General features: G+C 36.3%; 1 protein-coding gene across 6 annotated transcripts in view; it reads right to left on the bottom strand.

The window, feature by feature from the left end:
• The window catches only part of MPP6 (membrane palmitoylated protein 6), a 123,881-nt gene that overhangs the window by 58,551 nt on the left and 43,319 nt on the right, over positions 1-22,011 (bottom strand). For 4 of the 6 annotated variants that reach the window (XM_018047070.1, XM_018047068.1, XM_005679291.3 and 1 more), the window contains exon 2: positions 5,068-5,186. In XM_018047070.1, coding sequence (XP_017902559.1) covers positions 5,068-5,184 — 117 coding nt within the window. In that variant the 5' untranslated portion in view covers positions 5,185-5,186. Of the gene's footprint in view, positions 1-5,067; positions 5,190-22,011 lie in introns of all 6 variants that reach the window. The other 2 variants (XM_018047069.1, XM_018047071.1) reach the window with 1 other exon arrangement.

Raw genomic sequence — 22,011 nt, 5'->3', positions numbered from 1 at the left:
TTAGTATACCCTTTTTTTTCTTGTCTTTTTGCATTAGGAAAGACTCCTAGTACCAAGCTGAATGTAAGTGATAACAGTTGAATAGAAGTGGTCTTAGAAAGAAGTCACTGTGTTCCACCAGGAAGGACGATGTTAACCATGGGTTTTTAACAGATGCTCTTCATGAGGTTGAGGCAATTTAGTTCTAAGTTTATTGAGTTTTTATGAAGAATGGATGTTCAATTTCATAAAATGCTTTTCCTGCAACTATGAATATAATCATATGATTTTTCTTATATCATTAAAATGGTGACATTTATTGGTTATCAAATGTGAAGGCAGCTTATATTTTTAAGACAAAAGTCACTTGGTAATGAGGTATTATCCTTTTTGTAAGTTGCTAGATTTAATTTGCTAATATTTTCTTAACTTTTAGTCTACATTCACTAAGGATACTATTCTGCAGTTTTCTTTAACTGAACTCTTTTTAGCTGGTTTTGATATCAGGGTAACATCAAGACTAGTAAAACAAAATTGGGAATGTTTTCCTTTTTTTCTAGAATAAATAATGTAAAATATTTCTTCCTTAAATGTTTGATAGAATTTTCTTTGGAAGTCATCCAGGCTGAAGCTTCAGGTTTTAAACTGCAAATATTCAATTATAAAAAAACAGATACAGGGTATTCACTCTTCTGTAGACTTTAGTAATTTGTGTCTTCCAAGAAATTAGCTTCCTCTAGTTATCATATTTATTGCCACAAAGTTGTTCATAATATTTATTATTCTTGCATTGTCTGCTGGATTTGCAGCAATGTCCTCTCTTTCATTTCTGATAATGATAATTTGTGTCTAGCTAGAGGTTTACCAATTTTATTAATATATTCAAAGTTATATTGATTTTTTTCATCTTTTTATGTTCACTCATCTTTATTATTTGCTGTCTGCATATTTTAATTTGTTCTTTTTCTATTTTCTCAAGGTATTCATATAATCATTGATTTAAACACTGTTCTTTTCTAATACAGGCGTTTCCCTCTAAGCATTGCTTTGCTACACCCTAGAAGTTCTGTTATATATTTTCATGTTATTCAATTCAAAATATATTTTATGTTTCTTTGTGATTCTCCTTTGATCCACGGCTATTTAGAAGAATGCTCTTTGACATCTTTGGGGATTTGGGGAATAACTTTGTTATTAATTTTTAGTTTGATTTTGCTGTAGTCTGTAACTAGTTTCCTAGACTTGTTATAAGAAACTTGGTGTGAACTATGCCCAATGTCCTGCATATTATGAGGACTTTTCAAATCAGGCTAGTGGGAATGCAAACTAAACTATCCCCCATCCCTTTCGAGCCCTGGACATTGTTTGGCCTACTGTGCTTTCCAGTGGATCTTTCCTTGGACTCCAGAGGCATGCCTCACATATGCACAGGTCAGCACTCAGCCAGAGATCTGAAGGCATCCCTAAGCAGATCTCCAGGGCTGGTCTGGGTTAGCTTCCTCCTTCCTAGTACTCTGCCACACAAGGTCCAGTCACCTCCTTCTCCCCAAATCCTGAGCTCTATTAAGACTGCTGGGCTGTTTATACTTCTTTCTGCACTAGACATGGAAACAGGCCTGAGACAGTTTCATAATGCTCACCTCACTTCTCTCCTTTCTCTCAGGCATCACAGTCCTGTGCTGCTTGTTGTCCCATATCTGAAGATGGTCACTCTCTTCCACCCTTTTTGCTAACTCTTCCAGTTGTTTCTGGAGTGAAGGTAATTCAAGTCTATTTTCTCACCCTAAGGTTTGGGTGGAATTTGTTCATTCTTATAATTTTACTTTTGCGGCTGCCTTAAAGATCTCAATATGCATCCCTAACCTTTTTATACAACCTTAAGATATTACTTTGACTACTTCCTTGATAACAAAAGCATCTTACTGTCTGAATCACAAAGTCTCTTCTTTTTGGTCTATTATCTTCACATATTTCATTTATATACATGCTATCAATGCTACAAGACACTACCATCACTTCATCCTAAAAATCAGTATTATTTTATATTTACTCCCTTTCTGTTGTCATTCTTTCTGCCTGAAGAACTTCCTTTTGCATTTCTTCCTGAATAAATGGAGATAATTTTACTGAGACTTTTTCTAAAAAGAAAACCTTTATTTTGCTTTTATTACTGAAGGTTGTTTTTGCTGAAGAGGGAATTTGAGGTTGGCAGTGTTTTTCTTTGTGCACCTTAATGATCTCAATCCACTCTGTTATGACTTTCATGGTTCCTGTTTTATAGCTAACTATTAGTCTTACTGCTTGTCCTTAAAGGTAATGTGTCTTTCTTCTTCAGGGACTTTACAAATTTTCACTTCTTCTTTGATTTTCAGGAGTCTGACTGTGATATTCAAAGGAATGTTTTTCTTTTGATTTTCCCTGCCAGGGGCTTCATTTGGCTTCTTGAATTTCTCAGTTGATGTTGTTCAATAGTTTTAAAAATTCTTGACCATTGTGTCTTGCACTATTTCTTCTGCCCTACCCCCAGCCCCCTTTCTGGGATATTAACTACATGTGTATTTGGCCTTTTGAGTATGTCTCACATACTGTCTTTTCTATATGCACCTGCCTATGAATTTCAGTTTAGATGTTTCCAACTGACCTGTCTTCAAATTTGTTAGTCTTCTTGTTTGCTGTGTTAAGTCTTCTATTAAACCCATCACATGAGCTGTTAATCACATATTATATTTTTGAGTTCTCGAATAACCATTTGATTGTTTTTGACTCTTATTTTCCAGTAATATTTTAAATGTCTTTATTTTTCCCTCTTTCCTTTATTAAAAATGTTACTTAAAAATCTTTGTATATAAACTTTTAAAAAGATTATTTATAAGACTGTTTCTTTTGTTCTTCTCGTGATTATTAGTCGCATGCTCTTGCCTGTCCACAAGCCTAGGAATGTACCCTCGCTGTTTCTTCAGCAGTTAATCCATCTTTCCCCCTACTGGTACTGGGAGTTTTGGCCTGCTGTGACTTCACATCTCTTTCTTGGAAGCAGAAGTCCTTTCTTCCTTCTGGGATTTCTTTTCCTTCAATGCAGGAATATTCAACTACCACTGCTTCTATTTATTGAGAAGCTGCTTGAATGTTGTTTACTACTGAGTGATTCTTTTTTGTTTTCTATTTCAATTTTATCATCAAAAGATCACAATAGCATTTCAGCTGCTCAAAAGTTATGCAGCCATTTCACTTGCTGAGAATAGTGAACAAAATGACCTTCAGTAAGGCCAACATCAATGACACAAAAATCAGTAATTTTTTTACACACAGAAATTCTCAAGAATATACACAGAGAGACACACAACTTGCTCTGTGGAAGAAAGAAAAAAGAATTTGAAGAAACAAGACCTGGCCTAAGTATTTCTGTCATTTCCTAGATAAGTGACCTTAGGCAGATAATTTTTCTATTTTAAATCCTAGTTTTGAATTTATAATGTTTTTGCAAAGATGAAATAGAAATTTTTAAAAACTCTTATAAATAATAAGCACATTATCAGATGCCTCGCATAATACAGTTGAGTTTCTTGATCTATATCTAAAAGCTTTAAATTAAATAAACATGAGGATGGGGTTTAAGAGGTACACTGAGAATAAAAACTAACAACCAACAGTAAGGTAGGTATGATATTAAGGGAGGAATAAAACACTATTTTTAAAGTGGCAGTAAGAGCTCAGAATGAGCCATTTAACTAATAGGCTTAAACAGCCCTTATTTATTTCTAGGGCTTCCCTTGTAGCTCAGTCGGTAAAGAGTCTGCCTGCAGTGCAGGAGACTTGGGTTCAATCCCTGGGTTGGGAAGATTCCCTGGAGAAGGAAATGGCAACCCACTTCAGTATCCTTGCCTGGAAAATCTCATGGACAGAAGAGCCTGGTGGGCTGTAGTCCATGGGGTTGCAAATAGTTGGGCACGACTGAGCGACTAACACTTAACTTACTTATTTCTAAGAAACTGAAGTATTTATCTCAACACAGGATAGTGATTGATATTTGCGATAAGAAACTTAAATCTGAAGGTAAATTATATCTTATTATTAAAGTAATACCTAATAAATTTTGGAAAGACTGCAGTCAAACATGACTGAAATAAAAATTCTAGTTGGGTGATCTGTAAGTGGATTAGTTTCTACTTAGGAACCAAAGCCTTCCTATCATGTGACCTTAGAATGATTACATTTATGAATAAAATGAAGAACTGCATCACTAACTCACTCCTACTATTAGAACACTTAGGAAAAGTATGATTTTTCAGAAGTCTTAGAAGAAAACAAGTGACAGACTATGCTACAAAAAATGATCTCAGGAGAGGATAAAAATCAATACTCCACGAATGACAAGATGGTTACATGAAGAAAAGGTCAGAGATATAACAAGATTCTACTGAATAGCGAAAGGAACTATATTCAATATCTTATTAAAAAAATAAAGGAAAGAAAAGGTCAGAGACAGTGTATGGCATAGGTTCTTAAAAGCAAGAAATCATCTGAAGAATGGGAGGGCAGGGTTGTGAAACAGTTAATACACTAAGTTTTAGTGAGATTTATAAAAATTACTGTGGGAAACTCTGTAATTGAAATAAAACCAAAAATGGTTGTAAAACTATATTTTTGGATGAGTAAAAATGATTACTACAGAGTTGACTATGGAAATATAACTGGATATAAAATATCCAGTTATAAAAAAAATTTTCAAAAAGAACTAGTTATAGGAAGTCAAGAACTAAATTGAAAAACAGGTACATGGTCTAACAAAAAAGAAGGAAATCAGTACCTTGCTGTTGTTGAAAACGGAGACAAAATCAGATTCCTTTTCACAGACTTCCATTATAATACAACTGTTCAGTTATTGTTTCCCTAAAACTTTAAAGTCAATAGAGAAGGCAAAATAGTCTGATTTTTGCGTAAAGTAAGATTTCATTAGTTGTTAACTGTTATCATTTGCTAACTAAGCCCAAGTTATACCTCACTTAGGTTCTAAAACACTAATCTGAAAAGACCTCTGTAAAAACAATTTAAAAAGAATTTAGTTATCTTACGAATAAATCAATATACCTTAGCAAGTGATTTTACAATAGGATTCTCCATAATCCCCTTGAGGAAAATTAGGTCTATTTCTTCTGCTCCTGTAGATGAGGGCAGCTCCGTAAGGTTATCCAACACTTGCTGCATTGCTGCTGAGATAAAAGCAGTATTAAAAAAACAGAAGCAAACCTTAAATTCCAAGCTATTATGAAATATGATTTTAAAATAAAATAAAAATACATTAACAATAAACATTCTTGAAAAACACATTAGAAAAACTGAACTGTTAAACAGTATAAATTTCAAATTGACTTCCCATGAATTAGCAACAGGACAGGTTTTTACATGCAGTTTGGGGCTTTATCAGACTATCTAATACAGACGTGAGTCTGAGTGAACTCCAGGAGTTAGTGACAGACAGGGAGGCCTGGCGTGCTGCAATTCATAGGGTCGCAAAGAGTCGGACAAGACTGAGCGACTGAACTGAACTGAATATATACTTAGAAGTTTATACTTGCTTTTTATTTTTCATATTTTAAAAAATTACTTAAGAAACACAAAATTCTAAGAAACCAATTTAAAAAAATAAAAAGATTAGGTAATCAAGAAATTTCATTCCAACAAGCCCAGAATCAGATGACTTGACTATTGAATTTTGTTAAACATAAAAGAACTAAAATCATACTTTACAAACTTGAAAAATAATGTAGAAGAGGAAGGAACACTTTCCAACTATTCTGTGAGATCCTGAAACTAAATTCAGACAAAGACATCACAAGAAAACTACAGCCAATATCCTTTATAAACACAGATGTAAAAATCTTTAATAAAATACTAGCAAACTGAATCCAGCAACATATGAAAAGGACTGTACATAATGACCTAGTAGAATCTATCCCAGGAGTACAACATAGCTCATCAACATATGATAATCAATGTTATACACTATTAATAGAACAAAACCACATGGTATCTCAACAGGCAAAGAAAAAGCATTTGACAAAATCAAATACCTTTTCATGATAAAAAAAAAAAATTCGACTAGGAACAGAAGGAAATTTTCCTTTGCTCAAGAGCATCTACAAAAATCCCATGGCTAACATTGCACTTAGTGATGAAAAGCTGAATGCTTTGCCACAGATCAGGAGCAAAGCAAGGATGTCTACCTTTGCCATTTCTACTCAGCATTGTACTGAAGGGCCTAGCCATGGCAGCCAGGAAACAAAAAGAAAAAGGCACCCAGATAAAAAATGGATGACACTTTCCCTTTTTGCCAATGATATGACCTCATATACAGAAAATCTTAAGGAATATATACAAAAAACTTATTAGAGCTAATAAATGAGTTCAGTAAGGTTGCAAAAAAGTACAAAAATCATTTGTACTTCTATACACTAGCAATGAACCCTCTGAAAACGAAATTAACAAAACCATTCCTTTTACTATAGCATTAAATCAATAAAATCATTAGAAACAAATGTAACAAAAGAAGTGCAAGATTTTACAGTGAAACTATATCACTGAAAGAATTAAAGACAAATAAATAAAAAGATATCAAATTTTATGGATTAGAAGACTTAATCTTGTTAAGATGGCAATAGTCCTCAAATTGATTGATAGGTTTAATGCAGTCCCTATTTAAATCTCAGTTTCCCCCACCCTTTTTGGTAGAAGTTGATAAGTGGATCCTAAAATTCATGTGGGAAATACAATAAATCCAGTATAGCCAAACAATCCTCAAAAAGAACAAAGCTGGAAGACTCACAATTTTAAAACTCACTAAAAAGCTGTAGTAATCTAAACTGTGATACCAGCATAAATATAGACAGATAACTGAGAGTCCATAAATAAACCCATTTTATGGTTAATAAATTTTCAACAAGAGTGGTAAGATAGTTCAAAGGAGAAAAGAACAGCCTTTTCAAAAAATGGATTTGGGGCAACTGGATATGCATTTGAAGAAGGTGAAGCTAGATTCCTACTACATTCAAAATCATAGTCTTAATTTTATTCAGATTAGTTTTATTAATAAGTTTTTTCCCCTGATGCATCTTTAGAGTAAGTATACTAATATTGTAGTTTGTTTTTTTAAATATTTTTATTAAAATAAATATAAACATTGTAAAAAGACACTGTATTACTAAGTTGCTTATAATAAAATAGAGTAGTTCTTTGTTCCATGCTGTCAGACTCCCTCCTAAATGATCCTATCCATAAATAACTACATTGAATTTGCAGTTTCTTTTAATCATAACTATATCTCTGGATAATATGCTAATACTGCTACTTTTTGACATGCTCATTTTAGGCATTATTTATTTTTGTTAGAATAGTACTAGCTAATCGTACTAGTATAGCTTTTACCTTTCCCTCTTTCCAGACTGGCAATTTTTACATAAAATCAACAGTTAGTGCTTTTCATATAGGACTCCTACAAATTTCTCCCCATAATATTCCAACAGACTTCTCACATTTCTATCAGTAATTTTTCCAAATGCTCAAACATCAGAACTACTCCCAACTTCTACCTTCCTAAACCCTATCCCAAGCAGTCTTCTCTTGCACTTTAATTGGGACAGCTTCATCTTTAGGTCTCCGACTCAGTAGGAAGAAGTAAGTTACAATTTCAGAATTAAAGAGGTGAATGGGAGAAAAATGTGCATCTACAACAAGCAGAAAGGAAACTGATATGGAGTTAAGATGAAGTCAACACTAGGAAATAAAGAATATAAGCGAAGTCTACTTCATAATTTTGCTTGAGGTCTAAAGTGTACTCTGGGCAGGGAACAACAGAATCAACAATCTTCAGAAGTATTAATATTTTCACCTGTGACTATAAATGTAGTCAGCTCTACTTTTCATGAGTATTTTTTTTTTATGAGGACTTTTTTCTTTCTTTGGACATTCTACATTTGTCTTTATTTTTATTATGGAAAATTCCAAACATATACAAAAAGAGATACTACAGCAAACCCAATAATTATCAGCTCTAACAATTAGCAACTCATGGCCAATTTTGTTTCATACTCCTATACACTTTCTGTCCTATGTTAATTTTGAGGCAAATCCCAGATATCATCTTTGAGTGCTTATGTGTAAAAGATCAGGACTCTTTTAAAATAATGTAACAATACTGTTAGCACATCTAATAAAATAACAATAATTCCTTAATATCATCAAATATCTAGCTGGTGTTAAAACTGCCAGTTGTGTAGAAGATTTTTTTAAAATATATCTTCTATATTGGTTCTTGAAATGCATGCTTAATTAAACAGGAAGAAAAGTGGCAGAGACTGTGAAATATATTCTTGGTTATTTTGAAGATCTTTATAAGTTGTTACTGATTTTTTAATATATGAAATCTAAATAAAAACTTATAAGCCAGTCATATCCCATGTTGTGAAAAGGGAATCTAGAGTTGCCAAACATTCCCAAACTAATTTGTATATTTAATAGCGCTTTAATAAAACTGGGCTTCCCTGATAGCTCAGTTGGTGAAGATTCCACCTGCAACGCAGGAGATGCTGGTTTGACTCCTGGGTCAGGAAGATCCCCTGGAGAAGGGCTAGGCTACCCACTCCAGTACTCTTGGACTTCCCTTGTGGCTCAGCTGGTAAAGAGTCCGCCTGCAATGTGGGAGACCTGGGGTCGATCCCTGGGTTGGGAAGATCCTCTGGAGAAGGGAGAGGCTACCCACTCCAGTATTCTGGCCTGGAGAATTCCATGGGCTGTTCATGGGATTGCAAAGAGTTGGACACGGCTGAGTGACTTTCACCTTCACTTAAGAAAATTACCGTAGATCCCGTAAATAACCATGTTTTCAGGCCAAGCCTGGCTTGGTCTTCCCCCAGTTCACTAGGGAAATGACCTGGACGGTGAGCTCCAGGGAACTTGGGCTGAGGAGGCAAGAGGGTGGGGTAAACTGCTGCAGTTCAGCACAGGTTAGGAAAGCCAGTCTGGGTGAATGGTGTGCTGGTTAAGGTTGACAAGAATCTGGTATTTGTACTGCTATTAATTTTTGAGAAAAAGTAAATCATGAGATTCACAATGAAATCTTGAAATTGACCTCATATCCCTAGAGGCCTCATGCCCCCAAAGACTTCAAAGAGGAGATGATATCTGACTATCCCAGACTCTGGGATATCAAGTGCAAACCTTGCCTCCTCATGAAGGATGGTCCAAGACTGCTACAGCTGGAAGTCAGAACTGCTACAATTCTCTGTACAGAATGAAACCTCGCCACCATCTGTGTCTCTGAAAACCTACTTCAAGCTGACGGCCAGAATCCGTATTCCTTAATGGGCAAGATTTTTGGATTCCATCTGCTACATCTTCTGAAACACTAACACTCTTTTCAAGGGTGTATGCAAAGCCCTCACTGATACCTTGCTGGATGGTTGAGACAGCCTATGGGACACAGGACTCTTTCTGTGGCCAGAAAGAGTACCCAAACTATCAGGAGGCCCTGACTGAGCTAGTGCCTGTGGTCAAATCTCAAAGTGGGAGCTCTCAGTCAGTAGCCAAAACCTAACCCAGTGGCCCAACAACCAACAGGTGACACACCTCCGCTACAGTGAGAAGAGTAAACATACGCTTCCTCAAACTGAAGATCTTGAAGGAAGCTACAGTGGACAGCGTGGATTTTAACTGCTCAGGTTCACTTATATGCGGATTATTTTCAAGAAATATGCGCTAGAGTACTAAACATCTGCTGCTAGTTGAATCTGCCAACACGGAACTGCAGAGACAGTTTAGGGGGATTTTTCCACTGTGCAGAGGGTGGGTGGCCTTAGTCACCTGTGCTGTTGAAGGGTCAACCGTATAACACATTGGGGAGTACTCTGTGATGGAACTGAAGGATTCTCATGGAAGACTGAGACAGATCAACTGCACTCTGCTTGCCAGGCAGCCCCAGGTCATCTGATTCTGAAGGCCCAGACTGGACCAGCCAAAGCCCCACTGAGTCCAGAGATTTTAGAGCTTATACCTAGAGGACCACTCTCCAGCACTTTCTTATGAGCAGTTTCAGAACATCTGCTAAGGCTTTACTGTCCCCTGGTAGAGCTCTTCTCTGGAGTTGAATTCAGATGTCATTCTTAATGTTCCTATCAAAAAATTCTCACTTAGTTTACCCATCCTGTTCCAGGTTATTTAATCACAAAGGGGAGAGTTGAGGTGAGGGGTCTTGGAACTTTCCCTATCTTCCCCTTTTGAGTGAAAACTGGGTTTTGGGTGTCTCAGAGTTGACAGGCAGGAAAGGCAGAGAGAAACTGGTGAGGAGGTTAGGTGAAATGGTGAGTGCAGGTGTGGAACCATCCACCCTGGTGCTCCAGTTGCACCAGGTTGTCAAACTTGAAAGCATCTGCCCTGACACCTTCATTCCATACTCTGCTGTGAATAAAATAAATAATGTTCTAACACCTGGCAGAATCCCATCTCCCTCACTTGTTGGGATATTATTGGACAGTGTGAAGAAACAATTGCCCCTAACAAGCCAATTCACTGGCTTATAAATTAGTTATCTAATAACATGAACTATCAAAAAATATAATAGTTCTTTTTAATTAAGTCATCCTAAAAGCATATCAAAGATACACAAGAAAATATGCAAAAATTATAACAAGGAGCAGTGAGAGAATTAACCTTATGAACTATTAAAACATTAATTAAATCTATAATAAGCACTCTAACATGGATTACCATAAGGCAACTCTTACATGTAAAATCTTAATACATGAAACAGAAAGCTGTTTCATATAGTGAGAACGCTACAAAGCTGAGCTGGATCCAGAGAAGCAGGGAAGTGTCCCAATTTACTCAGAGATTCCAGGAAGAAAGGAAAGTCCCAAAACTCAGAAGGTTAAGTTTCCTACAAGTTCCACTCCTCCTCCTCTATTACAAGAGGATGGACTCTAATCAGAAGCTAGATTCAATGACATACAAATGGGATTCCTACTTAAACTAGAGAAAAATTAATATATTTAATCTAGACCCTTCAATTACAAATATGAACAAAAGTAGAATAACTAAACATGAAAACTAAAAGCAAGAATGTAACTCACCAAGTTGCAAGGAGAGATAAGAAAGCCTTCCTCAGCAATTGATGCAAAGAAATAGGGGAAAACAATAGAATGGGAAAGACTAGAGATCTCTTCAAGAAAATTAGAGACACCAAGGGAACATTTCATGCAAAGATGGGCTCGATAAAGGATAGAAATGGTATGGACCTAACAGACGCAGAAGATATTAAGAAGAGGTGGCAAGAATACACAGAAGAACTGTACAAAAAAGATCCTTACCCAGATAATCACAAAGGTGTGATCACTCACACTCACCTAGAGCCGGACATCCTGGAATGTGAAGTCAAGTGGGCCTTAGAAAGTATCACTATGAACAAAGCTAGCAGAGGTGATAGAATTTAAGCTGAGCTATTTCAAACCCTAAAAGATGATGCTGTGAAAGTGTTGTACTCAATATGTCAGAAAATTTGAAAAACTCAGCCTTGGCCACAGGACTGGAAAAGGTCAGTTTTCATTCCAATCCCAAAGAAAGGCAATGCCAAACAATGCTCAAACTACTGCACAATTGCACTCATCTCACATGCTAGTAAAGTAATGCTCAAAATTCTCCAAGCCAGGCTTCAGTAATACATGAACTGTGAACTTCTAGATGTTCAAGCTGGTTTTAGAAAAGGCAGAGGAACCAGAGATCAAATTGCCAACATCTGCTGGATCATCGAAAAAGCAAGAGAGTTCCAGAATAACATCTATTTCTGCTTTATTGACTATGCCAAAGCCTTTAACTGTGTGGATCACAATAAACTGTGAAAAATTCTGAAAGAGATGGGAACACCAGACCACCTGACCTGCCTCTTGAGAAACCTCTATGCAGGTCAGGAAGCAACAGTTAGAACTGGACATGGAACAACAGACTGGTTCCAAATAGGAAAAGGAGTACGTCAAGGCTGTATATTGTCACCCTGCTTGTTTAACTTATATGCAGAGTACATCATGAGAAATGCTGGACTGGAAGAAACACAAGCTGGAATCAAGATTGCCGGGAGAAATATCAATAACCTGAGATATGCAGACAACACCACCCTTATGGCAGAAAGTGAAGAAGAACTAAACAGCCTCTTGATAAAAGTAAAAGAGGAGAGTGAAAAAGTTGGCTTAAAGCTCAACATTCAAAAAATGAAGATCATGGCATCCAGTTCAATCACTTCATGGCAAATAGATGGGAAACAGTGGAAACAGTGGCTGACTTTATTTTTCTGGGCTCCAAAATCACTGCAGATGGTGACTGCAGCCATGAAATTAAAAGACGCTTACTCCTTGGAAGGAAAGTTATGACCAACCTAGACAGCATATTAAAAAGCAGAGACATTACTTTGCCAATAAAGGTCTGTCTAGCCAAGGCTATGGGTTTTTCCAATAGTCATGTATAGATGTGAGAGTTGGACTATAAAGAAAACTGAGTGTCGAAGAATTGATGCTTTTGAACTGTGGTGTTGGAGAAGACTCTTGAGAGTCCCTTGGACTGCAAGGAGATCCAACCAGTCCATCCTAAAGGAGATCAGTCATGGGTATTTATTGGAGGGACTGATGCTGAAGCTGAAACTCCAATACTTTGGCCACCTGATGCGGAGAGCGGACTCATTTGAGAAGACCCTGATGTTGGGAAAGATTGAGGGCAGGAGGAGAAGGGGACAACAGAGGATGAGATGATTGGATGGCATCACCAACACAATGGACATGAGTTTGGGTGGACTCCAGGAGTTGGTGATGGACAGGGAGGCCTGGTGTGCTGTGGTTCATGGGTTCGCAAAGAGTTGGACATGAGTGAGTGACTGAACTAACTGAACTGAATATCAAGTAACATTAACTGCAAAGAAACAGGCTTACTTCTTACTAGGAGGTTATTTTAAAAAGGGGTGGGGGGAAGGTGGGAGAAAGAAAAAAGAAAGAGCAAAAGAAAGAACAAGATTAAATTAAATTAGTGTGTGTGGGGCGGGGTTAGGAGTGGGATTGCAAGAATCAAACTGAAGAATTTTCCCACTAGAAAGGGCAATGAGAGAAAAAGCATGGAAAACCTGTTATGGATCAGGAAAACTAGAAGAAATTAAGGAAAGCAGAAATTAATCCTAGGGGGGAAAAAAGCGATAGATCTGATCACTACGCTGGCTGTTTCTAAAGGTGAATAAAAAAAGGCTGATACTTGGCTAGTGTGACTAATAAAAGACAAGACACAAATAACTTTGGAAGTGTAATGAAAAAACTGCAGGCATAACAAAGATTCAAAAGAAAACACAATGAACAACTTTAAAAATGTAGTCAAGCAGGGATTTTCTAGTGAAATGTCAATTACTGAAATTTAGGAAAAAGGTAAAAATGGAAACAGATCATGATGGAAGAAATTCAAAAGGTTTTCAAAGATCTACCATTTAAAAATAGGTTTGAGAATAAGTTGTATCATACCTTCAGGACAGAGATTTATTCACATTTTAAAGCAAAACACAGGAAAAGATCAAAAGCTTTCCGAGTTGTATATGGATTTCAAAATTCAATAAAAAGTATATATTAATACTAAACTCCATATGAGTATATATGCATATATCCCAAACAACATATTATCAAACTGAATCTAACCATGTCTTAAAAAATAACAATACACAAGCGCAGTTTATCCTAGTAATGTAAAGATAATTTAACATGGTGCATGCATGTGTGAGAAGTAGCTCCAGTCATGTCCAACTCTGTTACCCCATGGACTGTAGCCCACTAGGCTCCTCTGTACATAGGATTCTCCAGGAAAGAATACTGGAGTGGGTTGCCATGCCCTCCCTCCAGGGGATCTTCCTGACCCAGGGTTCAAACCCATGTCTTTTATGTTTCCTGCATTGGCAGGCAGATTTTTTACCACTAGTGCCACCTAGGAAGCCCAGTTTAACTTTAAGAAATATATAATATAATTTAATATATATGACAGTATACCACCCTCAATGCTTCAAATACATGAAATAAAATTTAAAATTTCTAATGGAAAATCTTACCATAACATGACTAGAAGAAAACCAGAATAATTTTATATCAGAATCTGTATGAAGCATTATCCTTAATGGAAAAATGTCAGAAGCTTCACCATTAAAGTCAAGGAGAAGACAAGAATATCCACTAAGATTACTATTTTTCAAACCGTTATTGAATGTTTTAATCAATGTAGAAAGATGTTACAAAACAAACATACACAGGTTATAGCTATCTACTTAGGAGAAAGACTAAGGAATCAGCTGAAAAATTATTGAAGTTACTTATAAGAGTATGACTTGTGTCTTCCTAGACACAAGAGCAATACAGAAAAATCAAAAGTTTTTCTAAATAACAGTAAAAACCAATTTAAAAACATCACTGAGAGAAAGAAACTACATTCATGACAGCAACAACATTTACAAATAAGAAATAAGGCTAAAATAGAAATGTTCAGATAGATATGGGATAAATATAAAATATACGAAAGGATACTTGGGCTTCCCTGGTGGCTTAGATGGTAAAGTGCCTGACTATAATGTGGGAGACCTGGGTTCAATTCCTGGGTAGGGAAGATCCACTGGAGAAGAGAACTGCAAACCACTCCAGTATTCTTGCCTGGAGAATTCCAAGGACAGAGGAGCCTGGCAGGCTCCAGTCCATGGGGTTGCAAAGAGTCGGAAACAACTGAGCAATTAACGCACACACACACACACACACACACACACAAAGGACATTTAAAATAAATAAATGAAGAGACCATGTTCTGGCATAGGACAATCCAATTCTATAAAAATATTAATTCTCTCCAAAACATTTCATACAAAAAAATGAATGAATAAATCCTAACAAATTCCAAAGGATTTGGGGGTAAACCTATTCTAAAATTTAACTTAAAAGAGAAAATATGTAAACCCACCCAATATGTTTGCAAAATATCAGATGTAAAGAAGGTGCTGGTGCTATCACATATAAAAACACTATAAATTAAACTGGTGTGGTATTGGCACAGCAACAGAGAAATCCTGACAAGCTAAATAGGATTTAATATATGCAGAAGGTGACATTTCAAATCAGTGGGGGGTAGGCTTCAGTTAAATATGGTAGACTGACTACTTAAGTTTATAGTCTTTCCCTCTAGAATCTCTATTAAAACAGAAGCAAAGTAATAATAAAGGTTTTTTTTTTTTAACCCATAAGAATAAAGAGGGAAGAAAAGAAATAAAATAGCAAAAATATTTGAAAGTTTGGACGTGGTAGGAATAGAAACTGGAGTAAAGGAAGCAGTAGATTCTACCTCCTAAATATTTCTAGAATAAAAAAATTTGTTCCCATCATGAATCCTGCTGCTGCTGCTGCTAAGTCACTTTGGTCGTGTCCGACTCTGTGTGACCCCATAGACGGCAGCCCACCAGGCTCCCCCGTCCCTGGGATTCTCCAGGCAAGAACACTGGAGTGGGTTTTGCCCAGACTATATAAGAGCTTTCTACACACATACACACACATACACACACACAAGAGCTTCCTACACATACACACACACACACACACACCTCTCACCCACAAGATATTTATTACAATGTAAATTATATGGCCTTTAAGTCTTTAAAATACATTGCTAAATTCAACAATCTGCACCACCCTTTGTGGCTTCAGCCAACACAATCTTTCCCCTGTCCTGATGCAAACAACTCCTCCCAACTTAACACCACCTTTGTGTACTTAACTCATACAGGTCCTTCGGGAGCAAAATTCCTATATGTCCTTGGAGGCTCCAATTAGGGTAAATTCTTCTAATGCACATATTTGTAGTAGTCTAAGCTTTATAACTCTGATAAAACAAATGACGCTGATAAGTATTTATTTAGTGTATAATTTTCTTTCTAAACTCTTAAGTAATAAGCACAAAAATCTTATCTGTCCTGTTCAAATATATATTCCCAGCATCTAGCCCACAGTGTGGTACATCACCAGTTCTCAGTAACAGAGTTTCAATCACAAAAATGTAAAGGCTATGGTTTTTCCTGTGGTCATGTATGGATGTGAGAGTTGGACTGTGAAGAAGGCTGAGGGCCAAAGAACTGATGAGTTTGAACTGCGGTGTTGGAGAAGACTCGAGAGTCCCTTCGACTGCAAGGAGATCCAACCAGCCCATTCTGAAGATCAGCCCCGGGATTTCTTTGGAAGGAATGATGTGAAAGCTGAAGCTCCAGTACTTTGGCCACCTCATGCGAAGAGTTGACTCATTGGAAAAGACTGATGCTGGGAGGGATTTGGGGCAGGAGGAGAAGGGGACGACAGAGGATGAGATGGCTGGATGGCATCACTGACTCGATGGATGTGAATCTGAGTGAACTCTGGGAGTTGGTGATGGACAGGGACGCCTGGCATGCTGCGATTCATGGGATCACAAAGTGTCAGACACAACTGAGCGACTGAACTGAACTGAACATTTTTCTGTTACCAAAAATAAAGTATAGCTTTCAAGTTATATGAGCTTTCCTGGTGGCTCAAACGGAAAGAATCCACCTGCAGTGCAGGAGACACGGGTTCAATTCCTGGATTGGGAAGATCCACTGGAGAAGGAAATAGCTACTCACTCCTGTATTCTTGCCTGTAGAATTCCATGGAGAGAAGCCTGATGGGCTACAGTCCATGGGGTCACACAGAGTTGGACACGCCTGAGCAACTAACAATTACACACTTTCACTTTCAAGTTATATATTGTTATTTATAAATAAAACTTCTATATAAAACTTAGAATCAGATAAATATGGTATAGTTAGCAAAAGCTATTAACTTTCTACAAACTGTATAATAAGCCACAAAGGTAGAAATGCTATCTTTTCAATGTTCAGTCTACTAAAATGGCAAGCTTTTACAGAAGCACTACTTACACATAAACATATTTCTAACTTTTTACAATATCATTCAGTAAAATGACATAAAATAAAAATTTTATTAATAAAATTTAATAAAAGTTCACCAGTAAAGGCAAACATAATGGTAGAAGTCATCCTCACACAAATATGGTATCAAAACCAATGATTGTGAGAATAGGAGAACACAAATGCAGGGCATTAGAAATGCAATTGAAATCAAAACACCAGCAACTTAAAACAATCTTGCTGATATATAGGCAGCTATATAAAAATCTAGTAACCACAAACCAAAAATCTACTAGATATACACACAAAAAAGAAAAAGGAATCCAAACAGAACACTAAAGTTAGTCATCAAATCACAAGAGGACAAAAGAGGAAGGCTAGAAAAACAAATCCAAAGCAATTAATAAAATGGCAATAAGAACATACATATCAATAATTACCTTAAATGTAAGTGTATGAAATGCTCCAACCAAATGACACAGACAAGTGGAATAAAGACAAAAACAAGACCCATATATATGCTGTCTATAGGAAAACCACTTCAGATCTAAGGACACACACAGAATGAAATTGAGGAGACGGAAAAAGGTATCCCATGCAAACGGAAATCAAAAGTAAGCTTGAGTAGTGATACGGATATCAGAAAAAAAAACAACTTTAAAATAAAGATGTTGTAAGGTAAAGAAAACAATACATAATGGTCAAGGAATCAATCTAAGAAGATAAATCAATTGTAAATATGCACCCAACAAAGGAGCACCAAAATATACAAGGCAAATTAATAACCATAAAAGGAGAAACCAACAATAATACATTAATTGTGGGGGCTATTAAGATCCAACTTTCAACAATAGATCATCCAGACAGATCAATAAGAGAATACAGGCCTTAAATGACGCATTAGATCAGATTGACTTAATTGATATTTAGAGAGCATTTCATCCCAAAGCAGCAGAATACACATTCTTCTCAAGTGCACATGGAACATTTTCCAGGACTGATCACATGCTGGGGCCACAGAGCAAGCCTCAGTAAATTTAAGAAAACTGAAATGATATTAAGTGTCTTTTCTGACTACAACACTATAAGATTATAAATCAACTACAAGAAAAAATAGCTAAGAAAATACAAACACATGGAGGCTAAGCATTATGCTAAATTACCAATGGATCACCGAAGAAATCAAAGAGAAAATTAAAAAATACCTAGAGACAAATGAAAAGGAAAGCGTAATGATCCAAAACCGATGGGCTGTGGCAAAACCAGTTCTGAGAGGGAAACTTGTAACAATACAACCTTACCTCAGGAGATAAGGGCAATCACAGATAAAGAACCCAATCTAACCTCAGGAGATGAAGGCAATCACAGATAAAGAACCCAATCTTACACCTAAAGCAACTAGAGAAAGAACAACAAACAAAACCCAAAGTTAGCAGAAGGAAAGAAATCATCTAGGTAAGAGCAGAAATAAATGAGATGCGAAGAAAGCAGAAAAGATCAATGAAACTGAAAGTTAGTTCTTTGAAGAGACAAAATTGATAAGCCTTTAACTACACTCATCAAGAAAAAAAAGGAGCTCAAATGACCGTAGTTAAAAATGAAGATGGAGAAGTTAACATGGATACCACAGAAATACAAAGGATCTGTCAGTTCAGTCACTCAGTTGTGTCCGACTCTTTGCAACCCCACGGACTGCAGCACGCCAGGCTTCCCTCTCCATCAGAGACTATTAATACTACAAGCAACTGTATGCTAATAAAATGGATAACGTGGAAGAAAAGGAAAAATTCTTAAAAAGGTTCAATCTCCCAAGACTGAATCAGGAAGACAGAGAAAATATGAACAAACCAATCACAAGTACTGAAATCAAAACTGTTATTAAAAAACTAACAAACAAAAGTCCAGGACCAGATTACATTACAGGTAAATTCATTTAGAGAAGAGTTAACACCTATCCTTCTGGAACTATTTTTTAAAATTGCAGAGGAATACTTCCAAACTCATTCTATGAAGTCACCATCACCCTGATACCAAAACCAGACAAAGACTCCACAAAAAGAGAATCACAGGCCAGTGTCACTGATGAACACAGATGCAAAAATCCTCTAGAGAATAACAGCAGTCCAAATCCAGCACCACGATCAAATGTGATTTATCCCCAAGATGCAAGGATTTTCAATACCTACAAATCAATCACTGTGATTCACTGCATCAACAAAATGAAGAATAAAAACAATATGCTCATCTCTATAGATGCAGGAAGCTTTTGACAAAATTCAACATTCTTTTATGATAAAAACTCTCCAGAAAGTGGGCAGAGAGGGAACATGAAAGTGAAAGTGTTAGTCGTTCACTCATGTCCAACTCTTTGTGACCCCATGGACTGTAGCCTGCCAGGCTCCTCTGTCCATGGAATTCTCCGGGCGAGAATACTGGAGTGAGTAGCCATTCCATTCTCCAGGGGATTTTCCTGATACAGGGATCAAACTCAGGTCTCCTGCACCAGAGGCAGATTCTTTATCATCTGAAGTACCAGGGAAGGCCCAGAAAGAGCATACCTCAATATAATAAATGCCATATATGACAAATCTACCACTAACATCATACTCAATAGTCAAAAACTGAAAGCATTTCCTCTAAGATTAGGAACAAGACAAGGATATCCACTCTCATCACGTTTATTCAACATATTTTTGGTAGTTCTAGCCATGGTAATCAGAGAAGAAAAAGAAATAAAAAGAATCCATATTGGAAAAGAAGTAAAACAGTCACTTTACAGACAACATGATATTACACAAAGCAAATTCTAAAGTGGCTACCAAAAAACTACCAGAGCTCAGCAATGAATTCAGTAAAGCTGCAGGATACAAAATTAATACACAGAAATCTTTTCCTTTTGATACACTAACAATGAAAGACCAGAAAGAGAAATTAAAGAAACAATCCAATTTACCATCACAGCAAAAAGAATAAAATACCTAGGAATAAACCTACCAAAGGATACAAAAGATTTGCACTCCAAAAAAAAAAGACAGCGATGAAAGAAACAGATGACGCAGTTAGAAAGATATACCATGTTCTTGGATTGGAAGAATCAATACTGTCAAAATGACTATACTTACCAAAGGCAATCTATAGATTTAATGCAATCCCTATCAAATTACCAATGGCATTTTCCACAGAACTAGAACAAAACAATTTGCATAGACACACAAAAGATCCCAAATAGCCAAAGCAATCTTGAGAGAGAAAAATGGAGCTGGGGAAATCTGGCTCCCTGACTTTAGGCACAAAGCCACAGTTATCAAAAGTATGGTACTGGGACAAAAACAGAAATATAGATCAATGGACAGGATAGAAAGCTCAGAAATAAACCTGAGCACCTCTGGTCAATTAATCTATGACAAAGGAAGCAAGACTATACAATACTGGCGACACAGTCTCTTCAATAAGTGGTGCTGGGAAAACTGGACAGCTACATGTGAAAAAAAAAATGAAATTAGAACATTCTTAAAACACACAAAAACAAACTCCAAATGGATTAAATACCTAAATGTAAGACTGGATACTATCAAACTCTTAGAGGAAAACAGAACAACATTTTGACATAAATCACAGCAATATCTTTTTGATCTACCTCTAAGAATGATGAAAATAAAAACAAAAACAAACAAGTGGCACCCAGTTGAAGTCAAAAGCTTATGCACAGGAACACACACACACACACACACACACACACACACACACACACAATGATCACAGAATGGGAAAAAATACTTGCAAATGATGTGACTAACAAGGGATTGGTCTCCAAAATTTACAAACAGTTCATGCAGCTTAATATCAGAAAACAAAACAAAACCCACACAACCAAAAAACAGAAGAACTAAATAGACAATTTTCCAAGAAGATATACAGATGGCCAAGAGGCACATGAAAAGATGCTCAGTGCTGCTACTTAATTAGAGAAAAAACTAATGTAAATCAAAACTACAATGAGACATCATCTCAAATCAATCAGAATGGCCATCATCACAAAATGTACAAACTTTAAATGTGGACTGGGTGTGGAGAAAAGGGAACCCTCCTATGCTGTTGGTGTGAATGTAAATTGGCAGAGCTACTATGGAGAACAATACAGAGGTTCCTTAGAAAACTCAAAATAGAGCTACTATATGATCCAGCAATCCCACTCCTGGGCATATATCTGGAGAAAAGCATGGTTTGAAAGGATATATGTACCCAAATATTCACTGTAGTGCTATTTACCATAGTCAAGACAGGGAAGCATCCTAAATGTCCACGGACAAAGAAATGGATAAAGATGTGGTACATTTGAGTATTTCTCAGCCATTAAAAAGAATGAAATGATGCCATCTGCAGCAACATGGATGGACCTGGCGATTATCGTATTAAGTGAACTAAGCCAAACAGAGAAAGACAAATACCATATAATCTCACTTATATATGGAATATTTTTCAAAAAACATAAAAATAAACATTTACAGAAAAGACTCACAGACTTAGAGATTAAACATATTTACCAGTGGGGAAAGGTGGGAGTTAGATAAATTGGGAGTTTGGATTGATATGTACACACTGTATTTAAAACAGATTAACAAGCAGAAACTACTGTATATCATAAAAAAGTCTACTGAATATTCTGTAATACACTAAATAGGAAAATAATTTGGAAAAGAATAGATACAGATACTAATATACGTATAACTGAATCACTTTGCTGTACACCTGAAACTAACACAACACTATTAATCAACTATGTTTCAATATAAAATAAAAGTTAAAAAGAAAGAAATTCGGATCAAAACAGGATTCTTTATGATTAAATTTTGACACACTATTCACTTGGCTGGTTTCACCATGACAGCAAGAGTTCATCTAAATCCTTAAGTCAATAAAAACAATTCTTTTCCACAAAATGACATCATGTAGTCAATACCTTAGCTCTCAAAACAGTATCCTGAAATTCTAATCTAGTTATAATGCATCAGAGAAGAAAGTTAAACTTTGTGCTCAGTTAACTTAACCTTAGCTGAGTG

This window comes from Capra hircus, chromosome 4 (assembly GCF_001704415.2).
Source record: "Capra hircus breed San Clemente chromosome 4, ASM170441v1, whole genome shotgun sequence".
Taxonomy (NCBI): domain Eukaryota; kingdom Metazoa; phylum Chordata; class Mammalia; order Artiodactyla; family Bovidae; genus Capra; species Capra hircus.
The sequence above is the reverse complement of the archived record's forward strand: the minus strand, read 5'-3'. Positions and strand labels throughout refer to the sequence as shown.